Source organism: Callospermophilus lateralis, chromosome 8, assembly GCF_048772815.1.
Source record: "Callospermophilus lateralis isolate mCalLat2 chromosome 8, mCalLat2.hap1, whole genome shotgun sequence".
Taxonomy (NCBI): Eukaryota; Metazoa; Chordata; class Mammalia; order Rodentia; family Sciuridae; genus Callospermophilus; species Callospermophilus lateralis.
In genome coordinates, this window is record NC_135312.1 from 15,125,502 (window position 1) to 15,149,191 (window position 23,690).

At 35.6% G+C, this 23,690-nt stretch overlaps 2 protein-coding genes across 13 annotated transcripts in view; one reads left to right on the plus strand and one right to left on the minus strand.

Moving 5' to 3' along the window:
• Pacrgl (parkin coregulated like) overlaps positions 1–23,690 on the plus strand; it is a 47,983-nt gene that overhangs the window by 13,804 nt on the left and 10,489 nt on the right. For 7 of the 10 annotated variants that reach the window (XM_076863836.1, XM_077110209.1, XM_076863835.1 and 4 more), the window contains 4 exons: positions 4,133–4,267; positions 4,761–4,868; positions 6,103–6,183; positions 13,480–13,813. In XM_076863836.1, the coding sequence (XP_076719951.1) occupies positions 4,133–4,267; positions 4,761–4,868; positions 6,103–6,183; positions 13,480–13,557 (402 nt within the window). In that variant the 3' untranslated portion in view covers positions 13,558–13,813. Of the gene's footprint in view, positions 1–4,132; positions 4,268–4,760; positions 4,869–6,102; positions 6,184–8,607; positions 9,227–13,479; positions 13,814–23,690 lie in introns of those variants that run through there. The other 3 variants (XM_076863841.2, XM_076863842.2, XM_076863843.2) reach the window with 3 other exon arrangements.
• Positions 11,364–23,690, minus strand: part of Kcnip4 (potassium voltage-gated channel interacting protein 4) — a 485,624-nt gene continuing 473,297 nt past the window's right edge. For all 3 annotated transcript variants that reach the window (XM_076863845.2, XM_076863844.2, XM_076863846.2), the window contains exons 5-8: positions 15,539–15,646; positions 14,087–14,191; positions 13,409–13,471; positions 11,364–11,796 (exon numbers count right to left, since the gene is read on the minus strand). In XM_076863845.2, coding sequence (XP_076719960.1) covers positions 11,749–11,796; positions 13,409–13,471; positions 14,087–14,191; positions 15,539–15,646 — 324 coding nt within the window. In that variant the 3' untranslated portion in view covers positions 11,364–11,748. The remainder of the gene's footprint in view (positions 11,797–13,408; positions 13,472–14,086; positions 14,192–15,538; positions 15,647–23,690) is intronic.

Here is a 23,690-nt window from a genome sequence, read left to right on the forward strand (position 1 = left end):
TCCTAGGGGTATCCCTTTAATTTCTTTTGTCTAATTGCTCTGGCCAGTGTTTCAAGAACTGTGTTAAATAGAAGTGGTGAAAGAGGGTATCCCTGTCTTTTTCCAGTTTTTAGAGGGAATGCCTTCAATTTTTCTCCATTTAGAATGACATTGGTCTGGGGCTTAGCATAGATAGTCTTTATGACATTGAGATATATTCCTGTTATCCCTAATTTTTCTAGTGTTTTGAACATGAAGGGATGCTGTATTTTGTCAAATGCTTTTTCTGCATCTGCTGAGATGATCATATGATTATTATCTTTAAGTCTATTGATGTGGTTAATTACATTTAATTGATTTCCTTATATTGAACCAACCTTGCATCCCTGGGATGAATCCCACTTGATCGTGGTGCATGATCTTTTTGATATGTTTTTGTATTCGATTTGCCAGAATTTTATTGAGAATTTTTGCATCTAAAGTTTTGTTTTGTTTTGTTGGTGTGTCTTTGCCTGGTTTTGGAATCAGGGTGATATTGGCCCCATAGAATGAGTTTGGAAGCACTCTCTTTTTATATTTCCTGAAATAAATTAAAGACCATTGGTATTAGTTCTTCTTTAAAGGTCTTGTAGAACTTGGCTGTGTATTCATCCAGTCCTGGGCTTTTTTCTTGGTTGGTAGACTTGATGGCGCCTTCTATTTTGTCACTTAAAATTGATCTGTTTAAATTGTGTATATCACCCTGATTCAATTTGGGCAAATTACATGACTTTAGAAATTTGTCGATGCCTTTGATATTTTCTAAACTTCAAGTACAAGTTTTCAAAATAATTTCTAATTATCTTCTGTATTTCTGTAGTGTCTTTTGTGATATTTCCTTTTTCATCACGTATTATAGTAATCTGAGTTTTCTCTCTCCTTCTTTTAGTTAGCATGGCTGAGGGTATGTCAATTTTATTTATTTTTTCAAAGAACCAACTTTTTGTTCTATTAATTTTTTAAAAAATTATTTCAATTTCATTGATTTCAGCTCTGATTTTAATTATTTCCTGTCTTCTGCTTTTGGTGTTGATTTGTTCTTCTTTTTCTAGGACTTTGAGATGTAATGTTAAGTCATTTATTTGTTGACTTTTTCTTCTTTTAAGGAATAAACTCCATGCAATGAACTTTCCTCTTAAAACTGCTTTCATAGTATCCCGGAGATTTTGATATGTTGTATTTGTGTTCTCATTCACCTCTAAACATTTTTTAATGTCCTCCTTGATGTCTTCTGCAACTCATTGTTCATTCAATATTTAGTCTCCATGTTGTTGGAGTGGCTTTTATTTCTTATTTTATCTTTGATTTCTAATTTTGTTCTATTATGATCTGATAGAATGAAGGATAATATCTCTACTTTTTTATATTTGCTAAGAGTTACTTTGTGGCATAGAATATGTTCTATTTTAGAGAAGAATCCATGTGCTGCTGAGAAGAAAGTGTATTCTCTCCTTGAAAGATGAAATATTCTATATATGTCAGTTAAACCTAAGTTATTGATTGTATTATTGAGTTCTATAGTTTCTTTGTTTAGCTTTTGTTTGGAAGATCTATCTAGTGATGAAAGAGATGTGTTTAAGTCACCCAAAATTATTGTTTTGTGGTCTGTTTGACTCTTGAACTTGAGAAGAGTTTGTTTAATGAATGTGGATGCTTCATTGTTTGTGGCATGTATATTTATAATTGTTAAGTCTTGTTGGTGTATGGTTCCCTTGAGCAATATATAGTGTCCTTCTTTGTCCTTTTCGATTGACTTTAGCTTGAAGTCTACTTTATTTGACATGAGGATGGAAACACCTGCTTGCTTCCGCAGTCCATGTGAGTGGTATGATTTTTTCCAACCCATCACCTTCAGTCTGTGGATGTCTTTACCTGTGAGTCTCTTGGAGGCAGCATGTTTTTTTTTGTTGTTGTTGTTTTTTTTTTTAAATCCGATCTGCTAGTTTATGTCTTTTGGTTGGTAAGTTTAGGCCATTAGCACTCAGGGTTATTATTGAGACATGATTTGTATTCCCAGCCATTTTTGTTTATTTTTGGTATTTAAACATGACTTGATTTCTCCTCTAATTAGATTTTTCTTTAGTATAATACATCCCTCTGCTGATTTTCATCATTGTTTTTCATTTCTTCTTCTTAGAATATTTTGCTGAGGATGTTCTGTATTGCAGGTTTTCTGTTGTAAATTCTTTTAACTTTTGTTAGTTATGGTAGGTTTTTATTTCATCATCAAATCTAAAGCTTAGTTTTGCTGGATATTAGATTCTTGGTTGGCGTCCATTTTCTTTCAGAGCTTGGTATATGTTGTTCCATGATCTCCTGGCTTTGAGGGTCTGGGTTGAAAATTTTGCTGAGATACAAATTGGTCTCCCCCATATGTGATCTGATTCCTCTCTCTTGTGGCTTTTAAGATTCTATCCTTATTCTGTATGCTAGGCATTTTCATTATAATGTGCCTTGGTGTAGATCTGTTGTAATTTTGTACATTTAATGTCCTGTAACCATCTTGTATTTGGTTTTCCAATTTGTTCTTCATACTTGGGAAATTTTCTGATATTATCTCATTGAAGAGATTGTGTATTCCTTTGGTTTGAAACTCTATGCTTTCCTCTATCCCAATAACTCTTAGATTTGGTCTTTTGATGCTGTCCCATAATTCTTGGATGTTCTCTTCATGGTTTCTTACCATCTTCACCATGTGATCAACTTGATTTTTCAGATTGTATACTTTGTCTTCATTATCTGACGTTCTTTCTTCTAAGTTATCTAGACTGTTGGTTATGCATTCTATTGAGTTTTTTATTTGATTTATTGTGTCTTTCATTTCAAGGATTTCTGACTGCTGATTGTTCAGAGTCTCTCTCTCTCTTGAAATAATCTTTTGCTACCTATATTTGCTCTCTTATCTTTTTGTTGAAATGATCAATTTTTGCCTGTATTTGCTCATGTAGGTCATTCCTTAATGCATAGATCATTTCAATTATGAACCTTCTGAACTCCTTCTCTGACATTTCATCAACTTTGCCGTCCATGGGTTCTGTTATTATAGTATGCTGGTTTGTTTGGGGCACTTTCCTCCCTTGTTTTTTCATGTTATCTATGTGTCTTCCTTTCTTGCAGTGTAGATCAGAGGTGTTACAGTTTGTTTCCTATATTTTTGTAGTACCCGTGCAGATTGTTTGTACCTTGATGTTGGGCTTTCAGACCCTGCTGGTGTCCCTCAATGTATGCTACTGCATCTAAAGGTTGTGGCGGCAATAGTCGAGATAATAGTTTAAGGTGCCCCAAGGTGGAAGCAATGTCTTACAGAGATGGGGCTGAAAGGGATGGGCGCCACACTGCCTTTGGGATGCCTGCTCTGAGATGCAGCTGCTTCTATGCCCTGTCTGCTGTCAAAAGGTTAGGAGCTACTGTGTGGGGAAGGCTATGGCCTTGACTGCAGTGTTCCAAGATGGAAGTGGCTTAGGCTTAGGCTCCCAGGAAAAGGGGGATGAACTCGGACCAACCCTGGACCTGGGCCCTGCACAAATCTGTGTGGATGGATCTGGGCCTGGCCTAGGCTCCGGTGGTAATCTGCTGGTCAGAAGAGGCAGTCGTGTGCCAGAGGCTGGACTTTGGTGGGTGTCTGCCCCATGGGTGGAGGGGTGGACTCAGGCCTACTGTGAGCCTGGGTCCAGCACAGGCCAGTGTGGATGGATCCTGGGCCATTGAGCTTGACCTCCCTCAGTAGTCTGCTGGTCAGAAGGGGTGGGGGTGGGGCTGTGCCGGAGGTTAGGCTCTGGCAGGTGTCTACCCCACAGATAGAGGGGTAGACGAGGGCCTACTGTGAGCCTGGGTCCCACAGGGGCTATCTGGGCTTGGCGTGGGCTGCTGCAATAGTCTGCTGGTCAGAAGAGGTGGTCCTGTGTCAGAGCCTCAGGTGGGTATCTGCTCTACAGGTACCCAGGTCTACTGGGCCTACTGTGAGCCTGGGTCCTGCACAGGCCGGTGTGGTTGGCTCCCTACTTTTGATTTTCATTTAGGCTAGTAAAATTATTTTTTTCTATTATTAGTATAGCAAAATGGTATTGAAACTTTTTATCTTTTTTTTTTTTTTTTTTTTTTTTGTCTTTGACAGGGTTTGAGAGAGACAAAACATCCATATACCTTTGTGTCAAAGGAGGGTTTTAGAGAATTACTTTTGGTCAAAGGAGCTCCTGAAAAGGCTATTCCTTTGCTACCTAGACTAATTCCTGTGCTAAAGGCAGCTCTGGTATGTTGTCACTTACTTCCTTGTGCTTTTAATTTAAAAATCACATGATAGAAAAGAGAAAACTCTAACATAGACTATTTTATGCCTTCCCCCTACTTCTGTATTATATGCAAAGTAGTCCTTAATCTGTGATTTTGCTGTATGTACAAAATGAGGCCACTGTTATTCAAGGCCAGATGATTATGAAGACACCTTTAGAAGATGTACACAGGGAAATTTTGAGTAATTGGAGGAAGTAGTGAACCTCAAATTAGTCTTTCTGTAAGCTAGATGTATTTTAGCTAATGATTTAATTATGATGATAATTTTGGTTTTTGCTTCTAGAAGTCCTGTATTAAAGTTATTTTTGAAATTTTGTTTTTTATTATTCTCTTTTAATTTTAAATGTTTAATCTTACTTTTTTCCCCTACCTGTTTGCCCTTTGCTAACCTATCTTCCCTTTTTTTTTTTTTTTACTCCTGCTTCTGTATCTCCAACTAACCAACCCAAAAGGTCCATTCAGATGATGAAGTGTTTGAAAGAGGATTGTGTGCTTTGGTGCAGTTAAGTGTCATAGTTGGTCCTTCCCTAAATGATCATCTGAAACATCTGCTTACCAGTGTAAGTACTGCAAATATTAGAGCATTGTAGATATATATATATATGTTTATGATTTAATTTCTTCAAGTTAATCATTCAAATATCTCAAAACCTTAAAAACCAAAAAGGAACTCATCATCATCCAAACCAGAAAATATTGAGATTGGACTTAGTAATTCATAATGCATTTTACTAGTGGACAGTAAAAATGGAAGTGCTTATAAGAGCAGAGTTTAGACAAATAATGAAAAGTAAACAAAATTGAATTTATAAAACTTAATGAACAGTATAATGGTATTACACTTGTGTTAATTAGCTATGAATTATAAGCAGTGCTCATACACCCTGAGCCTTGTTGTCCAGGGTTTCTATTGCAGTCTGTCACTTGGGCATGACTGCCTGCCTGTGCATTTAGAGATTAGTCCATAACCTTCACAGAATCTAGCTGATACTTTGACCCAAGGCCCCCACCATAAGTCACATTGTTAGTGTGAACCATCTGATATGGCCAAAAGCCCCCAGGATAATAGAGATACTCCTGTGTGGCAGGACATTCTAAAAGCTTAGAGGTTACCATCCAGGAGGTAGGAAAAAGGACCAAATTTTTTTTTTTTTAGGTAAGATTAATCAATTATTACACCAGTAGGAAGTCCTGACTGGGAATATCCACAAAGAGGATGGGGGCCAGGTTCAGTGACACATGGCTGTAATCCCAGCAACTTGGGAGCTAATGCAGAAGGATCCCAAATTCAAGACCAGTCTTAGCAACATAGCAAGGCCCTAAGCAACTTAGCCATTCCCTCTCTCAAAAAAAAAAAAAAAAAAAAAATCCAAGAAGATGTGGGGGACTACTGCACAATCTGAAGAAAGTGAACTAAATGACTGTGAATCTCTTTCTTTCAAGTTTTCTTTTTTTTTTTGTCTGATAGTGTCTTCTAATCCTGCCTAATCTTTGATGATTGGCTTGGCTGACAGGCCCTTTTATTCAATGTTCAATGGTGTGAAGTATTTCCATTGGGTTACTTTTTATTCCTGAGAGAAGGAAGGACCAGAAACCAACTTTATATGGCCCGGGCCTTAAAAATGATGTCTATTTTATATAAATTTTAATGAGATGTTTCTTAAAATAAGCCTTGAAATCTCAAATTATGGGATGTTTATAAAGTTTTATTTATGTCTATGGCTGAACTGTTACTTTTTCAAATCATTTCAACCCCTGCATCATCTCCCCACCTTCACCCATGGTCTTCAAAAGCTTTCCAAGAGACTAATGGACAAGAAATTCAAAGAGCCAATCACAAGTGCATTACAGAAGCTAGAGCATCATGGTGGAGGTGTAAGTAGAATATTCATTAAGTCATGTTTTTGGTTTGATTTTAAATTTTAATTCTATTCTAAAATTATTTATTAAAATCTATTATCTCATTTCAGCTATAAGTAAACATGTGAAAGTAATATTTTCATTTTAGAGCTCACAGTTTCTGGGACTCAGGTCACAGTTTCTGGTAACCCAGTGGCTATTTACTTTTCACTGTGCTCACCAACGCACACCATGCGTTGTAGCTTTAGCTTCTTCCTTTAAAATATTTAAAATGTTTTGTTTTGACCATTGAAAAACTCAGAGGAAAAAAATATCTCATTTACAGAGCTCATGGAAGACAGCGTTTTTCCCCCTCCACTTTTATTTATTTGGTGCTGGGTATTGACCTCAGGGCTTTGTACATGCTGAGATGGTACTTTCCCATTGAGCAACACTCCCAGCTCTCTTTTTTCCTTTTAATTTGTCATCTTTTCTGCCTCAGAATTTAAGAATCTATCATAAGGATTGAAATGACACTTCTAAATGACTGGGCAATTGAGTTTCACACATGCACACACACATACACACACACATTTTGAATAGTTCAATTGATTATTCTAACTTTTCAAGGTATTTTGTTACTATTTATGTCAGATAACTAGGTTAATTGTATTTTCATCATTTGAAAGATGTATTCACATAATTTAGTTTTAGAAATATTTTCATACAACAGTCTTGTTTTGGAGATTACGGTTTATCAGATTTTAATAATATAACCACATGTAATTATCTTAACAATGAATAACTTTGTTTCATTTTAGGTACTTTGTAAAGGAATTAGTTGTAAGAAAATTTGTAAGATCATAAAAATTGTAAAATGGTGAACAATTTAGTTTAAACTTTGCCTAAATTACCTAATTCCAATGACTTTTTTAATTGATGGTATTCTTTTCGTAATGAATGCCTTGATAAAGTTTATGAAGAGCCAGTAATTCCCTAAGCCTACCAAATAATAAATTTCTATGTTGTGATTTAAGACCTAGGCAGAGGATTAGTATTCACTCATCTTGTTGAGAACTAGCCATTAATCAATCCAGTGACTCTTAGCAGAAGTGAAATACTCACAATTCTCTGTACCAAGAATTTAAATTCAAAATGTATTTATCCTTTCTCCCCTATGAAATGGAAGTAAATAGATGCTACATACAGATGTCAGCTTTTTAATATGAAATTCTCCCTAAACGCTTTTTCATGTTCTGTGGACCTGTGCAGATTCGGACAGTAAAAAGTGTGTGTATGTGTGTGTGTGTGTGTGTGTGTGTGTGTGTGTTTGTGTTTCGTGTGGGGCTATTAGCATGTAAAGAGATTTTAAAACAGCACAGATAGATTGATAGCTGGAATACAGAGGATGTGCTTGACCAATCCCAGGGTCCTAGAGAGAGTAATTCTTTTTTATTGCCACATAATCTCATTTGCTTTGAATGATATTAAGACAGATTTTTTTTTTTAAAAAGAGAAATTTTGTAGTTATAAGGGCTTTAAGGTATTGTTTATTTTCTTCAGATATCTTGTACTCTTCTTATGTCCTATGTAAAACTTTAGTAATAATTCATGTAATTGCAATAGAAAAATTTCTACTGAAATTGCGTATCAAGGACTTTCTCTTTGCTTCATTAGTATCGTGCTTGCCTTTGGTACTTTGCAGTTCTTCATGAATTTAATGAATTATGTTTCTCCTCTAAGAATTTCAAAACTTATTAAGTTTCTTTAAATGTCAAAAATTAGTCTTTTTAAAAAGATTCTTCTCTATTGCAGTTTCACTTTTCTTAGGGTCTCTGTATATTATAATGATGTGAAGATCCACCTTCTAGAGAAATAAATAAAACATGTTACAGACAATGAGTTACTTCTTGTAAATAATATTTTTGCTACCTGCCTTAAATTGTGATGAGTTCATTCCTACCCTAATTTAATTTTCTTAGTTACATGCTTATTTGTTGTGGGAAAGCCATACACTTAAACATACCCTGATCTATCTTTATTGATTATATAAGAGCTTACTTCATGACAGGTACTCTTCTGTGTACTTTTAGGCATCAAACTCACCTAATCTTTATTAACAATTCTCAGAGGTAAAGTTTGTTGTTAATCTCCTTTAAAGATCAAGAAACTGAGGTGCAGAGCCCAGGTTTGACAATGAAATAACTGAGAGAAGCTGAATTTGAATACTGGTCTGATTCCTAACTGTTTCTCCAGATATTTTTTAAAAAAGGAAAAAACAATCTATATTTTATTTAATCAGAAAAGAAAAGGTCTACTTTTCATTCCATCATTTTGTTCTTACCCATTTTGTTTTGGATACTTCTTAGGCACACTTCTGCACATGATGATGCCTGTAGGCGTAGTCTTACATGTTAGTCTTCATGGCATAATGATATTGCACTATTTTTCTGTTGGCAGGGAAGCCTTATAATCATCAAATCCAAAATTCCAACATACTGCTCAATATGCTCTTGAATAAGGGAGGCAAGAGAAGTCATCTTCCTGCTGACAGGTCTCATACACTGACCATGGATACCCACGAAACCTTGTTCAGTTCAGTTCATTCTTTTGTAAATCACAACCACCGGTCATTGTTTACTAGGTTAAAATAAGTATATGTACCTACTGAATCATAGTGAAGGTTACTCATCAACAAAAAGGAATGGCTAATAATGGAAGGTTATTAAAGGAACTTTTGTAATAGTATAACTTTGTGGTTTTTCTTCGTCTTTTTATCATTTGTGTGAAGAACCATTGAATTTATAAGATTAGGTGTGTATCTATTTTCTAGTGCTTTTTTAATTTATAACACTTGCAATCATTTGTAGCTGTATGTTTATGTTTATAGGGTTTTTTTTTGCCATTTCTTAGTTTTTATATATATCAAGCTATACAAATTTCAAATATTGGATTAATCCTTGTGAATTCACTATTTTTTATTTGTAAATAAATATGTATTTTATTATGTAGAATGCTTGGAAAAATTACTTTCCAGAATATTCTAGTTTTAAGAAATTTTTTAAGTGTGTAAATTGTACTGCAGGTTTGTTGTTTATTACAACTTGTTAAAACTACCTAAACTTTAGGTGTTAATTGTATTTAAGTAAATGTTATTTTTGCATTTCATAGCCTGAAAATATTTATGAATATATACAGATATTCAGAAATTAAAATCTTAAAACTTATATTATTCAGTGACTTTGTTGTGCTTGCTTATGTTTAATAGTTAATTTAGCATTTTATAAGACATTTTAAGATATAACTTACTGCATGCCTGTAATCCCAGCAGCTCAGGAGATGAGGCAGGAGGATTCCAAGTTCAAAGCCAGACTTATCAGTGAGTAAGGCCCTAACCAACTTAGTCAGACCCTGTCTCAAAAGAAAAAAAAAAAAACATAAATAGGGCTGTGGCTGTGGCTCAGTGTTTGAGCACTACTGGGTTCAATCCCTGGTACCAGAATAAACAAAAAAGATAAAGTGTACAGATATAGTTCAGAATTTTTGATGTCATAGTTGACTCTAGTTCATTCTGGAAAAGGAAGACATAGAGGAAGAGAAATAGAAAACAAGAATAAGACCTATCTTACTGACAAGAAGAGAGGCTCTAATGAACTTGAGTATCTATACTAAATCCAAAACAAGAATGATACTTACAAAGCATGGAGATGTGAAATCACTACTTTACATGGAAGCAAATATCTTAAATCTCAGAAGCATCTAAGAATGCCCTTTCCTATTCTGTCCCTCAAACACCTGGATTAACCTCTTTGCAGTGCCCACTTCATTTTATTGATTGATTGATTGATTGGTACTGGGAATTGAATCCACCGAGCCCTATCCCATCCCATTTTTGTATTTTATTTAGAGGCAGGGTCTCACTGAGTTGATTATGGCCTTCCTAGGTTGCTGAGACTGGCCTTGAACTTAGGATCCTCTTACCTCAGTTTCCCAAACTGCTGGGATTACAGGAATGCCCCACCACTCCTGGCTGTAGTGCCTTTTTTATATAGTCTCACAGCTGCCTGCCCCACTGGTCTTGCTTTGATTTTTCTTCTTCGTATTCAACACCAACCAAAGATATGTAATTTAGACAATGCTGTACGATTGTACTAGATTAAAAACATCATTTAAAAATAATGTTAGAATAAAGACTTATAACAGACAGTAGAGTTATAAACACTTTATTTTGCTTTTATTTTTTCTTTTTGAAATACAAAATGTGCACATTGAGTTTACACAAACACGCGATGGCAAATTTCAGTGTACATGTATTGTACTACTCTTAATTTCTACACTGGTGATAGCAGGGCAGCTTTCAACATCCTATCTCTACACCAGAATAGATAACCTGATTTATTGTTGCAAAGACAGTTGCAAATTTCCTCCTCTTATAGCCTCTTGGTCTTTGTGATATTCTACAAAACAGGGAAGATATGTTTATCTATGGTAATGTGGCAATTTTTACAGTTTTGACTTAAGAATCTGAATTGTTGGAGATTTATGATAAGCTAAATCATAGTACAATCCAAATGAGTTATTCAGCATTTATATTCATTTTCTATGAAATCTTGAAATTAGTTCTCAATATGATAGAATCATTGGTGCTTTCAAAGTGAATTCTGCTTGCTGTTTGTTCCTAATAGCTTTGGGGTAGTCAAGGTTTCTTTGTCCCTGAATGGCTTATAATATAAACATGCTGTGAGGAAGTCAGATGAAAGGAGATGAATCGGCCTTTAATGCTATTAAGGATTACTTGTTATTAAGCATTACTATGTATTGGTGGACAGATATCCTGACCCTTTGCATATGTCTGTAAACATCCTTAGTTTCACACCTTCTTGAACTTCACATAATGACACAATAGAAAATGAACCACCTGTAAGATTGAACAAATCCAAAATATGGCCTTGGCTATAATATGCATTATGGAAAATTAAGAAATGCTTATTGAAATGCTTATTAAAATAAGTTTTATTAGTCATATGCTGATATCTGATAATAAACTAACTTGTTAGATGTTATAAAAAATGCCAGTAAATTAATGTCTTTAACAGAAGGTGGGAGATACATAGTGATTGGGACTATGTTTTTTTAGTTTTTGTAGTAATCTTGTTACTGTTATATAAATGGAATTAAGTGAAATTAAATTTGGAAATTAAATGCTGATGCAGATATTTTAGAAAACCATTTAAAATCCTAGGACTGAATACATACAAATGTGTAGCAAAAACACTGGTATTTTAAAATCACTGATATGTGAAAGCCTCAATAATTCCATGGCTAAAGAATCAAAACTATATGCCAAATTCTATTACTTTTGAATATTCATAGAGTTTGAAATGAGTTAGAACATCTCATGGACTCAGTGACATTATGAAAAGGATGCAAATTTATAATGGAAAAAATCAGATCTTCAGGGGATTGTTTTATATTAAAACAAAGCTTGTTTGCATAATATGCCTCAGTGTAAAGCTGAGCAATCTATGCTAAAAGTGGTAGCTCCAACTTAAGTGTGGTAGGGTAGTTCACATTTATCTGTTTGAGGATCTATTTGACAAGTTATATCACATTTTCAAAGAGCTGCATGGAGCGCATTATGTTTTCATCCTGTAAGGGAGAAACAGAGGGATTAAATTCAGCATATCTGCCATGGTATGTTATCTGTTGTGCCTTTTAAGTATTGCCTCCTCCCACCAATTTCTATGCCAAAGCTAACATACTGTTTGCAAATGTAAATGACTCTATCCACTTTCCACATGATTCTCAGGAGAGTCTGTTTAATGTATTCTTGAGTGTACCAGGCTCAGATGCTTCATTTAAATCTTGATGTTAATAGAGAATATTTCTCAAATGATAATGCCGAAATGGAAACCAGGAGGCACTGGTAATTCAAAGTGAGCAAATGAGAATTTTGACATTTCAGGTAAATCACAAGCCAAATCACAGAAGATTTATACAGACACAAAGAAACTATGTGTGTGAGTTATGCCCCAGCTTCCTAAGGATTGGTGTTTGGGGCATGGGAATCTGGAAGGTAGATTAAGAAGAATGAATATTTGCAATAATTGTGCTTCTGTTTCTGTGTCTTTCAGTTGTGGCTAAATCTGTGTGGCCTTTAGGAGCCTCTAAAAATGATATGAATTTGTTGGGACAACCCAACTACTATGTATAACTATAAAACTGCAGTAAAAAAAAATTAATTATGCCCCACAAAATAAATAAAATTAAACGAAAAAATGAATAGCCTCAAATCAGAGAAAGGATTGGTTAGGAGAAACCCTTGCACATGGCTATGTTCAGTTTACCATAGTCCTTAGAAATGAGCTATGAGGACAGACTGGATTCTTTAGAAGCTCTTGTCAATTTTGTGAATGTTCTTTGTGAGCTATTTATAATCATGGTAAATGGTGGCTGAACCAATAATGGCTTGAAACCAAGTAACGACACCACCATTAGGCAGGATAATGTTACCATGTTAATTATTTTGAAAGACCATTGCTTTGAAATATGATCTAAGAAACAGGCATGCATCAGACAAGATAAAGAACAATAAAAAGTAAGGGAAAAAAAACCTAAAGCATCAAAAAATTTCTTTGTTTCCATAATTACTTTAAAAATCCTTAATTGTGGTTCTACCTACAAATCAAGTCCAATAATTCTAGTGAGCTAACACTGGATTTCCCAGATGTACAAATTTCTCCTTTGAGAAACTTTATATTCTGCGTTTTTTGTGACTGAAGACCTTTACTGGCTTCAGTTAAAAAGCCATTTCTTGCTTACATATATCAGAGCAATAATGTCTCTTTTAGAAATAGGTTATAAGCTTGACTTGTGATACATATGTGACTGTATTGAAATTCTAATTCTATGGATATATGATAGATATATACATATAATATAAGTCCAGGAGAAGAGCCATTCAAGTTGCTTATATTTTATTGTCAATAGTGAATATTCACTGAGGATTTGGTGAACCAAAACACAGTCCTTATATAATTTTTGTATCTCTAGGGCTTTGTACTTATCCTAACTCAAGGAAGCACTATGTAATGCTGATTGAATGAATGTATAAATTGACACTTGTTTTCAGAGTAGTAGTTCTTTTTCATACATTGTAGGAGTGCTGAGTTAAGACATTTGATCTTTATATTTTTCTCAGTTCATGTTGTTTACCTGTTATGGAAACAAAAGGGGCAGTTCTTTTCCTGTCAGTACTTACTTTTTGGCAGCTTTCGATGAATTCATCTATGGTAACGACCCCATCTTTATTTTTGTCCATTTTCTGTTCAGGAAGAAAAGAACAAAACATTTTATGCACACTTATGTTTTGCTACCCTTACACCAGAATCCAATGGCCAAAGTGGATAAAAAGAAAGCCCATCTGCTTGTTTTATGTGGAAGAATTGCATCATAGCAGGAACTTGAGGTTTCTTAGGATACAAATCATATGACCAAATCCTTCCATATGGTATGCTCTTTTTTTTTAGTACAATGTGAAGATCTAGAGTCACTCTGCCCTAGGTAAAAAAAATCCTGTTTTCTAAACATGACAGCTCAGACAATTTGCTCTACTTTTAGAGCCATGGTTTTCTTATCTGTAAAATGGACAAATGAGGTTTATAACTTTATACCTTCTTGTGAAAACCGAATGGAAATAAGTGAAAACTTGTGAAACTTGAGAATTGCTTAGTGATATCATAAATGTTCAATGAATTATCAGGGTTACAATAAACTCAAAATTATTAAATTAGCAAGATGGTTAAGTTTTCTATTGTTCTGTCCCTTTCAGTAAAACTTGTCTTCCTTTGCCGTCTTTTGAATCATCATGGTGGCTTGCAAATATCAGGAAATTTTCTCCTAGTTTCCCTCCCTCCCTGACTTCTGTTTTTATTCCTACCTGGAAAAATGTCTCAACATGTTGTCTGGGAGCATCTTCTTTGAGGACAGGATATGTGCATTTACCCATCATATCATATATTGCTTTCATTATATCAAGCATTTCCTGGAAAAAAAGAGCCACACAAGTCTGTATACAAAGTATAAAGAATGTAAGAAACTGACAGATTTTTTCCAAATGTTTCAAATTTTTAAAATTCTTCTTTGATTCTTCATGAGAGGCCTTTTTGTTGTCCCAAAGGCAAAACCAACAAACAGCTTTTTGCCTTTTGCAGCAGAATCAGAATGTAAGAAACAATTTTGATTTAGTTGCAAAATGAAGCAGATTTCAATCAATAAATGGGCAAAGGAACTAAACAGACACTTCACAGAAGAGTAAATATGGTCAACAAATGTATGAAAAAATATTTAACATCTCTAGCAATTAGAGAAATACAAATTAAAACTATGCTGAGATTTCATCTCAGGCCAGTCAGAATGGTAGTTTATCAGGAATACAAGTAACAATAAATGTTGGCGAGGATGTGGGGGACAAGGTACACTCATACATTGCTGGTGGGACTGCAAATAGGTACAACCACTATGGAAAGCAGTATGGAGATTCCTCAGAAAACATGGAATGGAACCACCATTTGACCTAGTTATCCCACTCCTTGGTATATAGCCAAAGGATGTAAAATCAGCATACTGTTGTGATGCAGCCACATAATGTTCATTGCAACTTGAGAATACCCAGGATTCAGGTAGTGTGTCCTTTTAACACCATTAGGTCTGGGAATCGTCTATGAATAGCCTGCCTGGAAGTATGCTTGAAGAATCCACCATTGTATCAGTTTATTCTCATGAAACACAAGTCAGAGTACAATCCATATGATTGCAAAATTGCTTGTTTCCATATGGGTCATGTTTTATAAGAAGAAAAAGGTTTCTGGCCAAGTATTCTCCCATGGTTTAGACACATCTTTTCCCATCTGGTTCTGAGCACAGTATTTATTCAATTCCCAGTATGTATTAAAAATGCCTATAGGAGCTGGGCATGGTGGCATATGTCTGTAATCCCAGCAGCTCAGGAGGGTGAGCCAGACTCAGCAACTTAGTGAGACCCTAAGCAACTTAGTGAGGCTCTGTCTCAAAAAATAAAAAGGGCTACTACAGTTGTGGTTCAGTGATTAATTAGCCATTGGGTTTAATCCCTTATACCAAAAGATAATAACAACAACAATAATAACTGCCTGTAGGAAGTAAAGGTATAATCTTATATATTTTCTTTGGAGATGATCCTAAACCAGTCCTACCTATTTAAAATTTTTTAATTAGAATATGACTCTCTTCTATCACCACATACTTAGGATTTCCTAAAAAAAAAAATTTAAATTAATAATTGCAATTGTTCAACATTTTGAAGAAATGAAAATGGTCCAAAGGAGAGCTGTGTTGGTGGCATTTCTCTTACCTCTTTAGTGATGTAGCCATCTTTATTTATGTCATACAAATTAAATGCCCAGTTGAGTTTTTCCTGTACTGTCCCTCGGAGTAAAATGGAAAGACCTTTGATGAAATCCTAAAAAGAAACAAAAATACAATTTAGAACTCTAATAAAGTTCTCTCTCAAATAATGGATGCAACCTTAACAACCCTCTGGATTTTGAACAATCTATTTAGCAAAATGACTGAAGTGTTTTTATTTGTCTCTTGGAGATCTTTGCAGGAATAAAGCTCTCCCAATTCTTAACATTCTCATAAGGAAACTGAGTGTGATATTGGCTTTCTATTACAAGTGAATATACTTTACCAGAAAGATTCTGTTTTTATTTTTAGGGGGTGCTGGGGATTGAACTCAGGGACACTCAACCACTGAACCACATCCCCAGCTCTATTTTGTATTTTATTTAGAGAGAGCGTCTCACTGAGTTGCTTGGTGCCTTGCCCTTGCTGAGGCTGGCTTTGAATTTACAATCCTCCTGTCTCAGCCTTCCAAGCTGCTGGGATTACAGGCATGTACCACTCCACCCAGCAAGATTCTCTTTTTAAAATACAGGCATGTACATAATATACTTCCAGTGAAAGATAGCCACTAACAATAAATGTGGGCTTTCCATAAGCAGCATACTGATCAGAGTCATTAACTAGAAATCAAGTTATCACTTACATGTGGGCAGTAGCTAAGAGCTTGGGCTGGAAGCCAGACAACCTGGACAACATGCTTACCTACTTCCTGTCTTCATTCAGGATAGAATGTAGGGTGAGAGGAAAAGAGGATTCAAGGAAGGCCGCAAAAAAATCTTAATATTTTATAAACAGGAAAAGAAGAGAAGCTGGAAAAGAATCTTAAAAAGCAGTTGATAAAGGAGAAAGAGGGTTTTTCCTAGAAGGGACTGTTTGTTCTGACAGTGTTCCTTGGACCAGAGGTCACCACAGAGGTCACCACAGACTAATGGGAAAAGTTTCAATGGAGAAGAGGGAGACAAGAATGGTTTCTAATAATGAGCATATTGATTACTGATAGGAAGAACCTTAAAAATAAGAGTAAGAAATGGACTGACAGTCCTGAATAGGTGGGAGGGCTCCAGAATGCAGGTGGATGGAGTGAAAGGAGGATTTTTTTTCCCTTAGCTGGCATAGGAGGGCATATAGCAAAGGTAAAAAGCAAAGGTTTGAGGAGAAAGGAGAAAGTTCTGCTGCTAGATAAGGAGGTGATTTGTACAAATTAAAGGAAGGTAGGATGTTATGGTTTGGATATGAGGTAACCCCCATAGCTCCTGTGTTAATGCAGGAATATTCAGAAGTGAAATGATTCAGTTATAATAACCTAATCTGTCCATTCTAGTTTGAGTGGACTGACTGGGTGATAACTGTAGGTGGGTGGAGTATTACTTGAGTAGGTGGGGCATGCTCTGGAAGGGTTCACCTTCCCTGCAACCCCTTCCCCTTGCTCTCTGCTTCCTGTTCATCAGGAACAGAGAAACTTCCATTCACCACAGCCTTCCACCATGATGTTCTGCCCAGAACAATGGAGTTGACTGACCATGGACTAAATTTTCGAAACCTTGAGCCAAAATAAACTTTCTCTCCACTAAGTTTTACTTTTCAGGTATTTGATCGCAATGATGTAAATTTAATGCCATGGACCTTCCTCAAAATATTTTCTTTCTCCTGGAAATGAAATATTTAATATACCATAACTAAGAAACAATGACACCCCTTGGAGTTCTGCACTATACAACTTGTACAACTGTAAGCTTTGGCTTTTTAAGAAGTTGTACCAGAGTCCTTGCAGAGCATAGGAAAATAGCATTATTAAAAGGTGAATACATGACTTTGAAGTGCTAGAAGAGGTCATCAGCTCAGTGTAAAATCATACATTTCATATCATGAAGCTATAGTTACATGTCATTAGTTGAAATGGAGAGCAGGATACAAGGTCTTTGAAAACATGCTTAATGCAATGGCTCTCAAAATTTAGCATGCAGAAGAATCGAGGGCTTGCTACCACACAGCTGGCTGGGCTTCCACATCCAGAGATTCTGATTCACCAGGTTGGGGCTGTGCTCATGAATTTACATGCCAAACAAGTTCCAAGAGGATGCCTATTCTGCTGGTCTAGGGAACACAGTTTAGAACCATTGGCTTATAGGATTCATTGTTGGCACTGGCTTCACAACCAAACAAAACACATAGGAGTCACAGTGAGAAATTTAAAGATAGCCCTTTTAAGCTGGGTGTGAGGCCACATGCATTTAATACATGTGACTAGGGAGGCTGAAGCAAGAGGATTACAAGTTTGAGGCCAGCCTCAGAACTTAAAGAGGTCTTAAATAACTTAGCAAGTCCCTGTCTTAAAATTTAAAAAAAAAAAAAAAAAAAGGTTGAGGATGGAGCTCAGTGACACATTGCTCCTGGCTTCAATATCCAGTCCAAAAAGGATAGCCTTTTTAGCATAGGTGTAATCTTCTACTGTTCACCTCCCTACTGGTGCTCCATCAGCTCTGTGGAGGCTCATGCCATCCCTGGCTCTAGTGACAGAACATGACCTAGGCAAAACCCGGAAGCTCACTTCATCTATTTGAGTAAGATAATTAGAATTGTGGTTGGTACATGATTGAACCTAGTCCAAGTTAAAGTATTTCTTAGAACTTTTGGAGTCTTGCTAGGACTAAGAGGACATAGATTTTTTTTTTTTTTCCTTTCTTGTGCTTCAGGAGCAATTAATCATGGAGTCCAAAGGCTGCAGTTAATCTCCTTGCAACTATACATGGTCTCACCCTGAGGATACAGCTAACCCTATCTTTGGCCTTATCCTTCCTGTGAGCCAATAACATTATTACAATGCTTTTGTCAGTTGGTATATGATTTTCTAATATTTGTGAACAAAAGTACGCTGATTCCCATTGTGACATCCAACTTACACCTTCCTCTTAAATACTACAAACCCTGAAACTTCTTAGTTAAAAGATCATTATGATCTTTGAGAACCCCTCCTTTGATCTCACATAGTGATATCAATGATGCAGTTATTTCAGTCCAGGTGTTTTTGTATTTTGTTTTTTGTTGTTGTCATTGTTGTTTTGGTGGTTCTGGGGATTGAACTCAGGGCTTCACATGTTGCCTGGCAAGCACTCTACCATTGAGCCTCACCCCAAGTCCCTACATAGTTATCTCAAAAGAGGAATGAATACCTTTGATTGTTCAAAACAAAAACCAGGATTTGTCTTATCAGAGTTTTGTTTCGTGGTTTTCTGAATGGGGATTGAAATGTCTCAGGCAGGAAGTGGCAAGACTCAAAATGACAACAAAACCTCTCCAAGAATACTGTGCACATTTACTTTTATCTGTGTAAGGAGGTTATATCTGTTCCTTCATGTATATAAATGATAAGGCAGGGAGAGAACTATACTGAATTCTAGTTTCCATTCTCTTATCAAGGCAAAAGGAGAAAGGTATAAAGGTCTGATTTTTATAACAAACTGCTCTTGTCTAGCATTGACCTTCATGCATCTGCTAAGGCTTTACAGAATGTCTCCTGAATCTCCACTTGTCAATCAAAGCCCACCGTGGCTGAGAATGATGCATTTGGGGACAGTTGTAACAAAGTGCAGATGAGAACACTCTTGGTCACTCGCCAAAGGTTAAAAGGGTTAACTAGTTAGGCAGTGAGACTCTGAAGAGTGTTCAATATATTTCTTATTTTATGCTTGCTTTGATAGTTTCACAAAGCAATTTAAGGTTGTTTATTTTCCCTAGCATGACCTCTCTGAATAGGTCAAACTTCCACAGTGGTTGAGTTACTATTGAAAATATTTGAAAGATACAATTTCAGGTATTACCTAAAGTTTGCATTTACTTGACACTAAAAAATATATCAGCATGTCTAAAAAATAACAGGAAATATATTTACAAGATTTGTTGCTTAACTTTACCACATAGAAGAGCTAATTTCCTTATACTTATTGAAACATAATAATGTCTACTTAGATATTGTCTTGGAAGATGATTATAGCCACATTCAGTTAAACTAGAAGGAAGTTCTCAGATTTAATGTCATATCACTGGTGGCTTTTAAAAATTGATGAATTTAAAAGTAATATTCATAAATGTAAATAAAAAATAAACATGTATAAAAATATAATACTTGATCTTATAAAGAAAACTGTACTGGAGAAGCATTTACTCACATACAATCCCAATACCTATTCATATTTAACATTTCCATTTTGTCTTTCTTCATGTATATCTAAGCATATATTTACAGTAAGTGTCACATATATAAATAACATGTAATAGTTATGTATACATATAAAATAATTATAATATATATAGAGAGAGTGAGTTCGATATTTTTATTTAACATTACAAGCTTTTACTTTACAATTAAAAATTCATTATGACAATGTTTGAAGAACCTTATCTTAGGATGAACCACAAGAAGTTGCTTGTATTTGAATATTTTACATGGTTTAATCTAATAATGCAATTTATGAATTTTGAACATTTTGAACTAGAACCCACCATACACACACAGACACACAGACACACACACACACACACACACACACACCCCACACCCCTATGTGTGTGCACATGCATATAAACACAATAATACACCAGAAACTAAAGTTATTACTCAGATATTCCCTTTTAATTTCTATTATTTTTTTAAAATGTTGTAGACACTAATCCCTAATTTTAGTTTCTACTAATAGCTGCAATTTGAAATTCGCAATATTACTTGGTTATATCAATATATCACAATTTATTTCACAATTATTTTCATTGCTGAATACCTAAATTTCAAATTTTCTTTACTATAAATGACACTGCCCTAACATTCTTCTCTATTGCCTGTCATTTTTGACTGACTTTCTTAGGAAAGAAGAGGAATTAATAGGTAAGAAGCCCAGCACCACTGAACTTTAATAGTAATAATGAATACAATTTGTGATGTGTGGGGAAACTTGTGCTAGGCAATTCCCATGCATTAGTTTATGTCAGCCACCCATATAACCATTATGAATGTGCACTGTGGTCTTTAGTTTATTGATAGATCCTCAGAGAAAACAGGCGGCTCAGCCTAGGCAGAGTCAGGGAGCAAGCAGAAATGGAAATTGAACCTAGACCTCTGTCAGAAACTCATGCTCTCATTTTAACTAAAACTGAAGCAATAAGGTGAGATGATACAAAATAGCATGATATAAACATATGCTATGTCTCTTTTTCTGGCTCTACAGAACATAATTGTGGGGTGAGGTGAAATAATGATTCAGTAATTGGAATTCAATTACTAATAACATTTATAGAACATTTGGAAGTGTCAGAAAGTCATAACTCTTGCCACTAAATTACTATATAGACAAGTTGGAAAATGGCTTTAACTTCAATGAAGAAAAAGTGAGTCAGTATGTGAAAGCCAGAGGAAGATCAGATTAACTAAAAAAAATTCCAACAGTTACAGGTCCAGGAACACTACAACAGACTGAGAGAAAGAGATATTAATTAATCTCAGAAATTAATTTCAGCCACTGAGAATGACCAGATATTAAAGATGTTAACCAGGATCAATAACATTACTCACATCAATAGAGCATTTTCTGTGTGCCAGGCAAAATTTTTTCTAGACTCTTTAGATCTATATTTAATCATAACAGCCTTAACAGAGGTATGTCAAACAGATGTAGGAGCCAAGAGAAAGAGCTTCCAGAGGCCAAACTGGAACAATGTAAGCAACAGAATAAGTAAATTCATACTGGATTATGACACAAAGAATAAAATGATAAATATCCATCATCTCATACGCATATAAATAAATGATTGGATACATTAATATATATCCAAGAGGGGAAACATCTCCCAGTAAAAAGAATTAGTTGGATAATTGACTATTGAAGAAGTGGAACATAATTCCCCAGTCCCTAAGTGTGAGCTGTGCATAATAACTTCCATCTAAAGGGTGTGGCTGGGGAAAAGGGGGAAAAGAGTAACAGTCATGGGGAAACTTGACAAGTACTACTTCAGCCAGATGATCAAGGTCAATGTCAACAGTCATAAATTATTTTAATAATGTGTACTGCTGATATTATTTGATAAGATAGCATTTTACCTCTGAGGTCTTCTTCCCCAAAACACATCACACCAGATTAATTATAGGAAAAAACATCAAATAAATCCCAACTGAGGGACAGTCTATAAAATACCTGAACAGCACTGCCAAGGCCATTAAAAACAGGGAAAGTCTGAGAAACTATCACAATCCAGAAGGGCCTTAGGAGGCATTATGACTCCATGAAGTGTCAATGGGACTAAAGGAAATGCAACCTGAATGGGATCCTGGGTCATAAAAAGGACATTAAGTAAAAACTAAGGAAATAAAAATAAAGCATGAACTTAAATTAATAGAAATGTGTCAATATTGGTTCATTAACTGTGAGAAGTATATACTATTAATTTATGATTTAAACACAGGAGAAACTGGATTGAAGTGCACGTGAACTCTCTCTGGTGTAGTCACAATTTCTCTATAAATGTAAAACTGATCTAAAGTAAAAATTTTATTTAAAAAATGAATTAAGAGGTCCCCCCCACAAGATGGCAGAATAGAGAAGATTGCATTTCTGGCTGCTCTGTGGCATGAAACCAAGGAAGCAGACAGGCAACTTCTTAGCAAGTTGGGTGGAAAAAAAATAAAAAGGGGATTTTATTGTAATTCTGGACATTCAAATCTGACTGAGGACTCAGGAGAATTGATATAATCAAATAAGGAAGAAATCCCTAATGATATTTTTACTGTGCTAATGCTATTTGGAGTGGTCTCCCTGGGAGCAAAGTGAAGGGATAACGGGATTAAAAGACCCCACATATTTAGGAGATTTGTGGCATGCTTGGGTATGGCAAAATCAGACATCAAAGACACTGCTGGACCAGCCTGAAAAGGCATGTTATATACGCTACCACTCTTTGGGAAAGGGGCCAAGTCTCTCAGGTGCAGGAGGACAGAGAAAGGAGCCAATTTGCAGCCACCCTGTGTGGGCCAGCAGCTGTAGGGGCTGATCCCTGGCAAACCTGAGCTGGCTTGGTAAAGTGCAGGCTTGGTAAAACCACACCGAATGAAATAGAGAATGCCTAAATAACCAGGCAGGGGTCAGACACTGAGAGGGATTTACACAGGGGAATAAAGGCCTTGGAAACCCACCTTGCTATTCTCTCCCCCTCTAGTCTGACACTTTGAAGGACCAGCTGGAAGGGACACCACCCAGCCTGGAATTCAAAATACGCATGGAGTGGTTGAGTTTGGAGACTGAACCTGAGTCTGTGGGTGGTGAAGGAGACAAAGGATTGGTTTCTCCACCACACAAGTGAAATCCAAGGTCTCCCAGTGTGGGCGACAACTGCTGGGCCCAGGAGGAGCAGACTAATAATCACTCAACAAAAAACTTGGAACCTACCCAGGCCTAAACCCTTCCTATTAGATCTCCTCTTACTCTTCAGAGACACCCCCTGAGGGAGCAGACATCACACCCTAGACCATCCTACCTAATACTGCTGAGAAGGGAAGCCATGATTTTTTTTGAACTCTGATGGAAATAATTCCTTCACTTTTCATTGAGAACTTTTTTTTCCCTCTGGTTGGCTGTGAGCTTAATAGTTTAGAGGCACTTATACATATTATTATTTGCCTCCATTTTACTCATTTCTAGAATTTTTTGAAGTCAGTTATCTTCTATGGTTCAGTTTTAGTATAGTTTTGCCTTGTTTTATATTCTTTTATTTTTTATTTTTTTAAATATATGTCTCCTTTTTTCTTTATTATCTGTTCCTAATTATCTTCCTCTTTTCTTCTACTAACAGCAAAACTCTATTGGTTTCTCTTAAAGTCTTCCTTTAATTTTTTATATTTTCATTTCTCCTCCCTCATAATAGTCACATTCTATAGCTCTTCTGTTCTCTCCCTGTTCACCATTCTAAATTATAAAACCTTTTGCAAACTTACTGTATTTACTGTGGGCAATAACTGATCATATTGTTTCTGTTCATTGTGACAATTAACATTGTTGAAGCCACATCAGGAACTATTGGTGAATTGCTGTATATTGTTTGCATTGGTTGTTGGTATT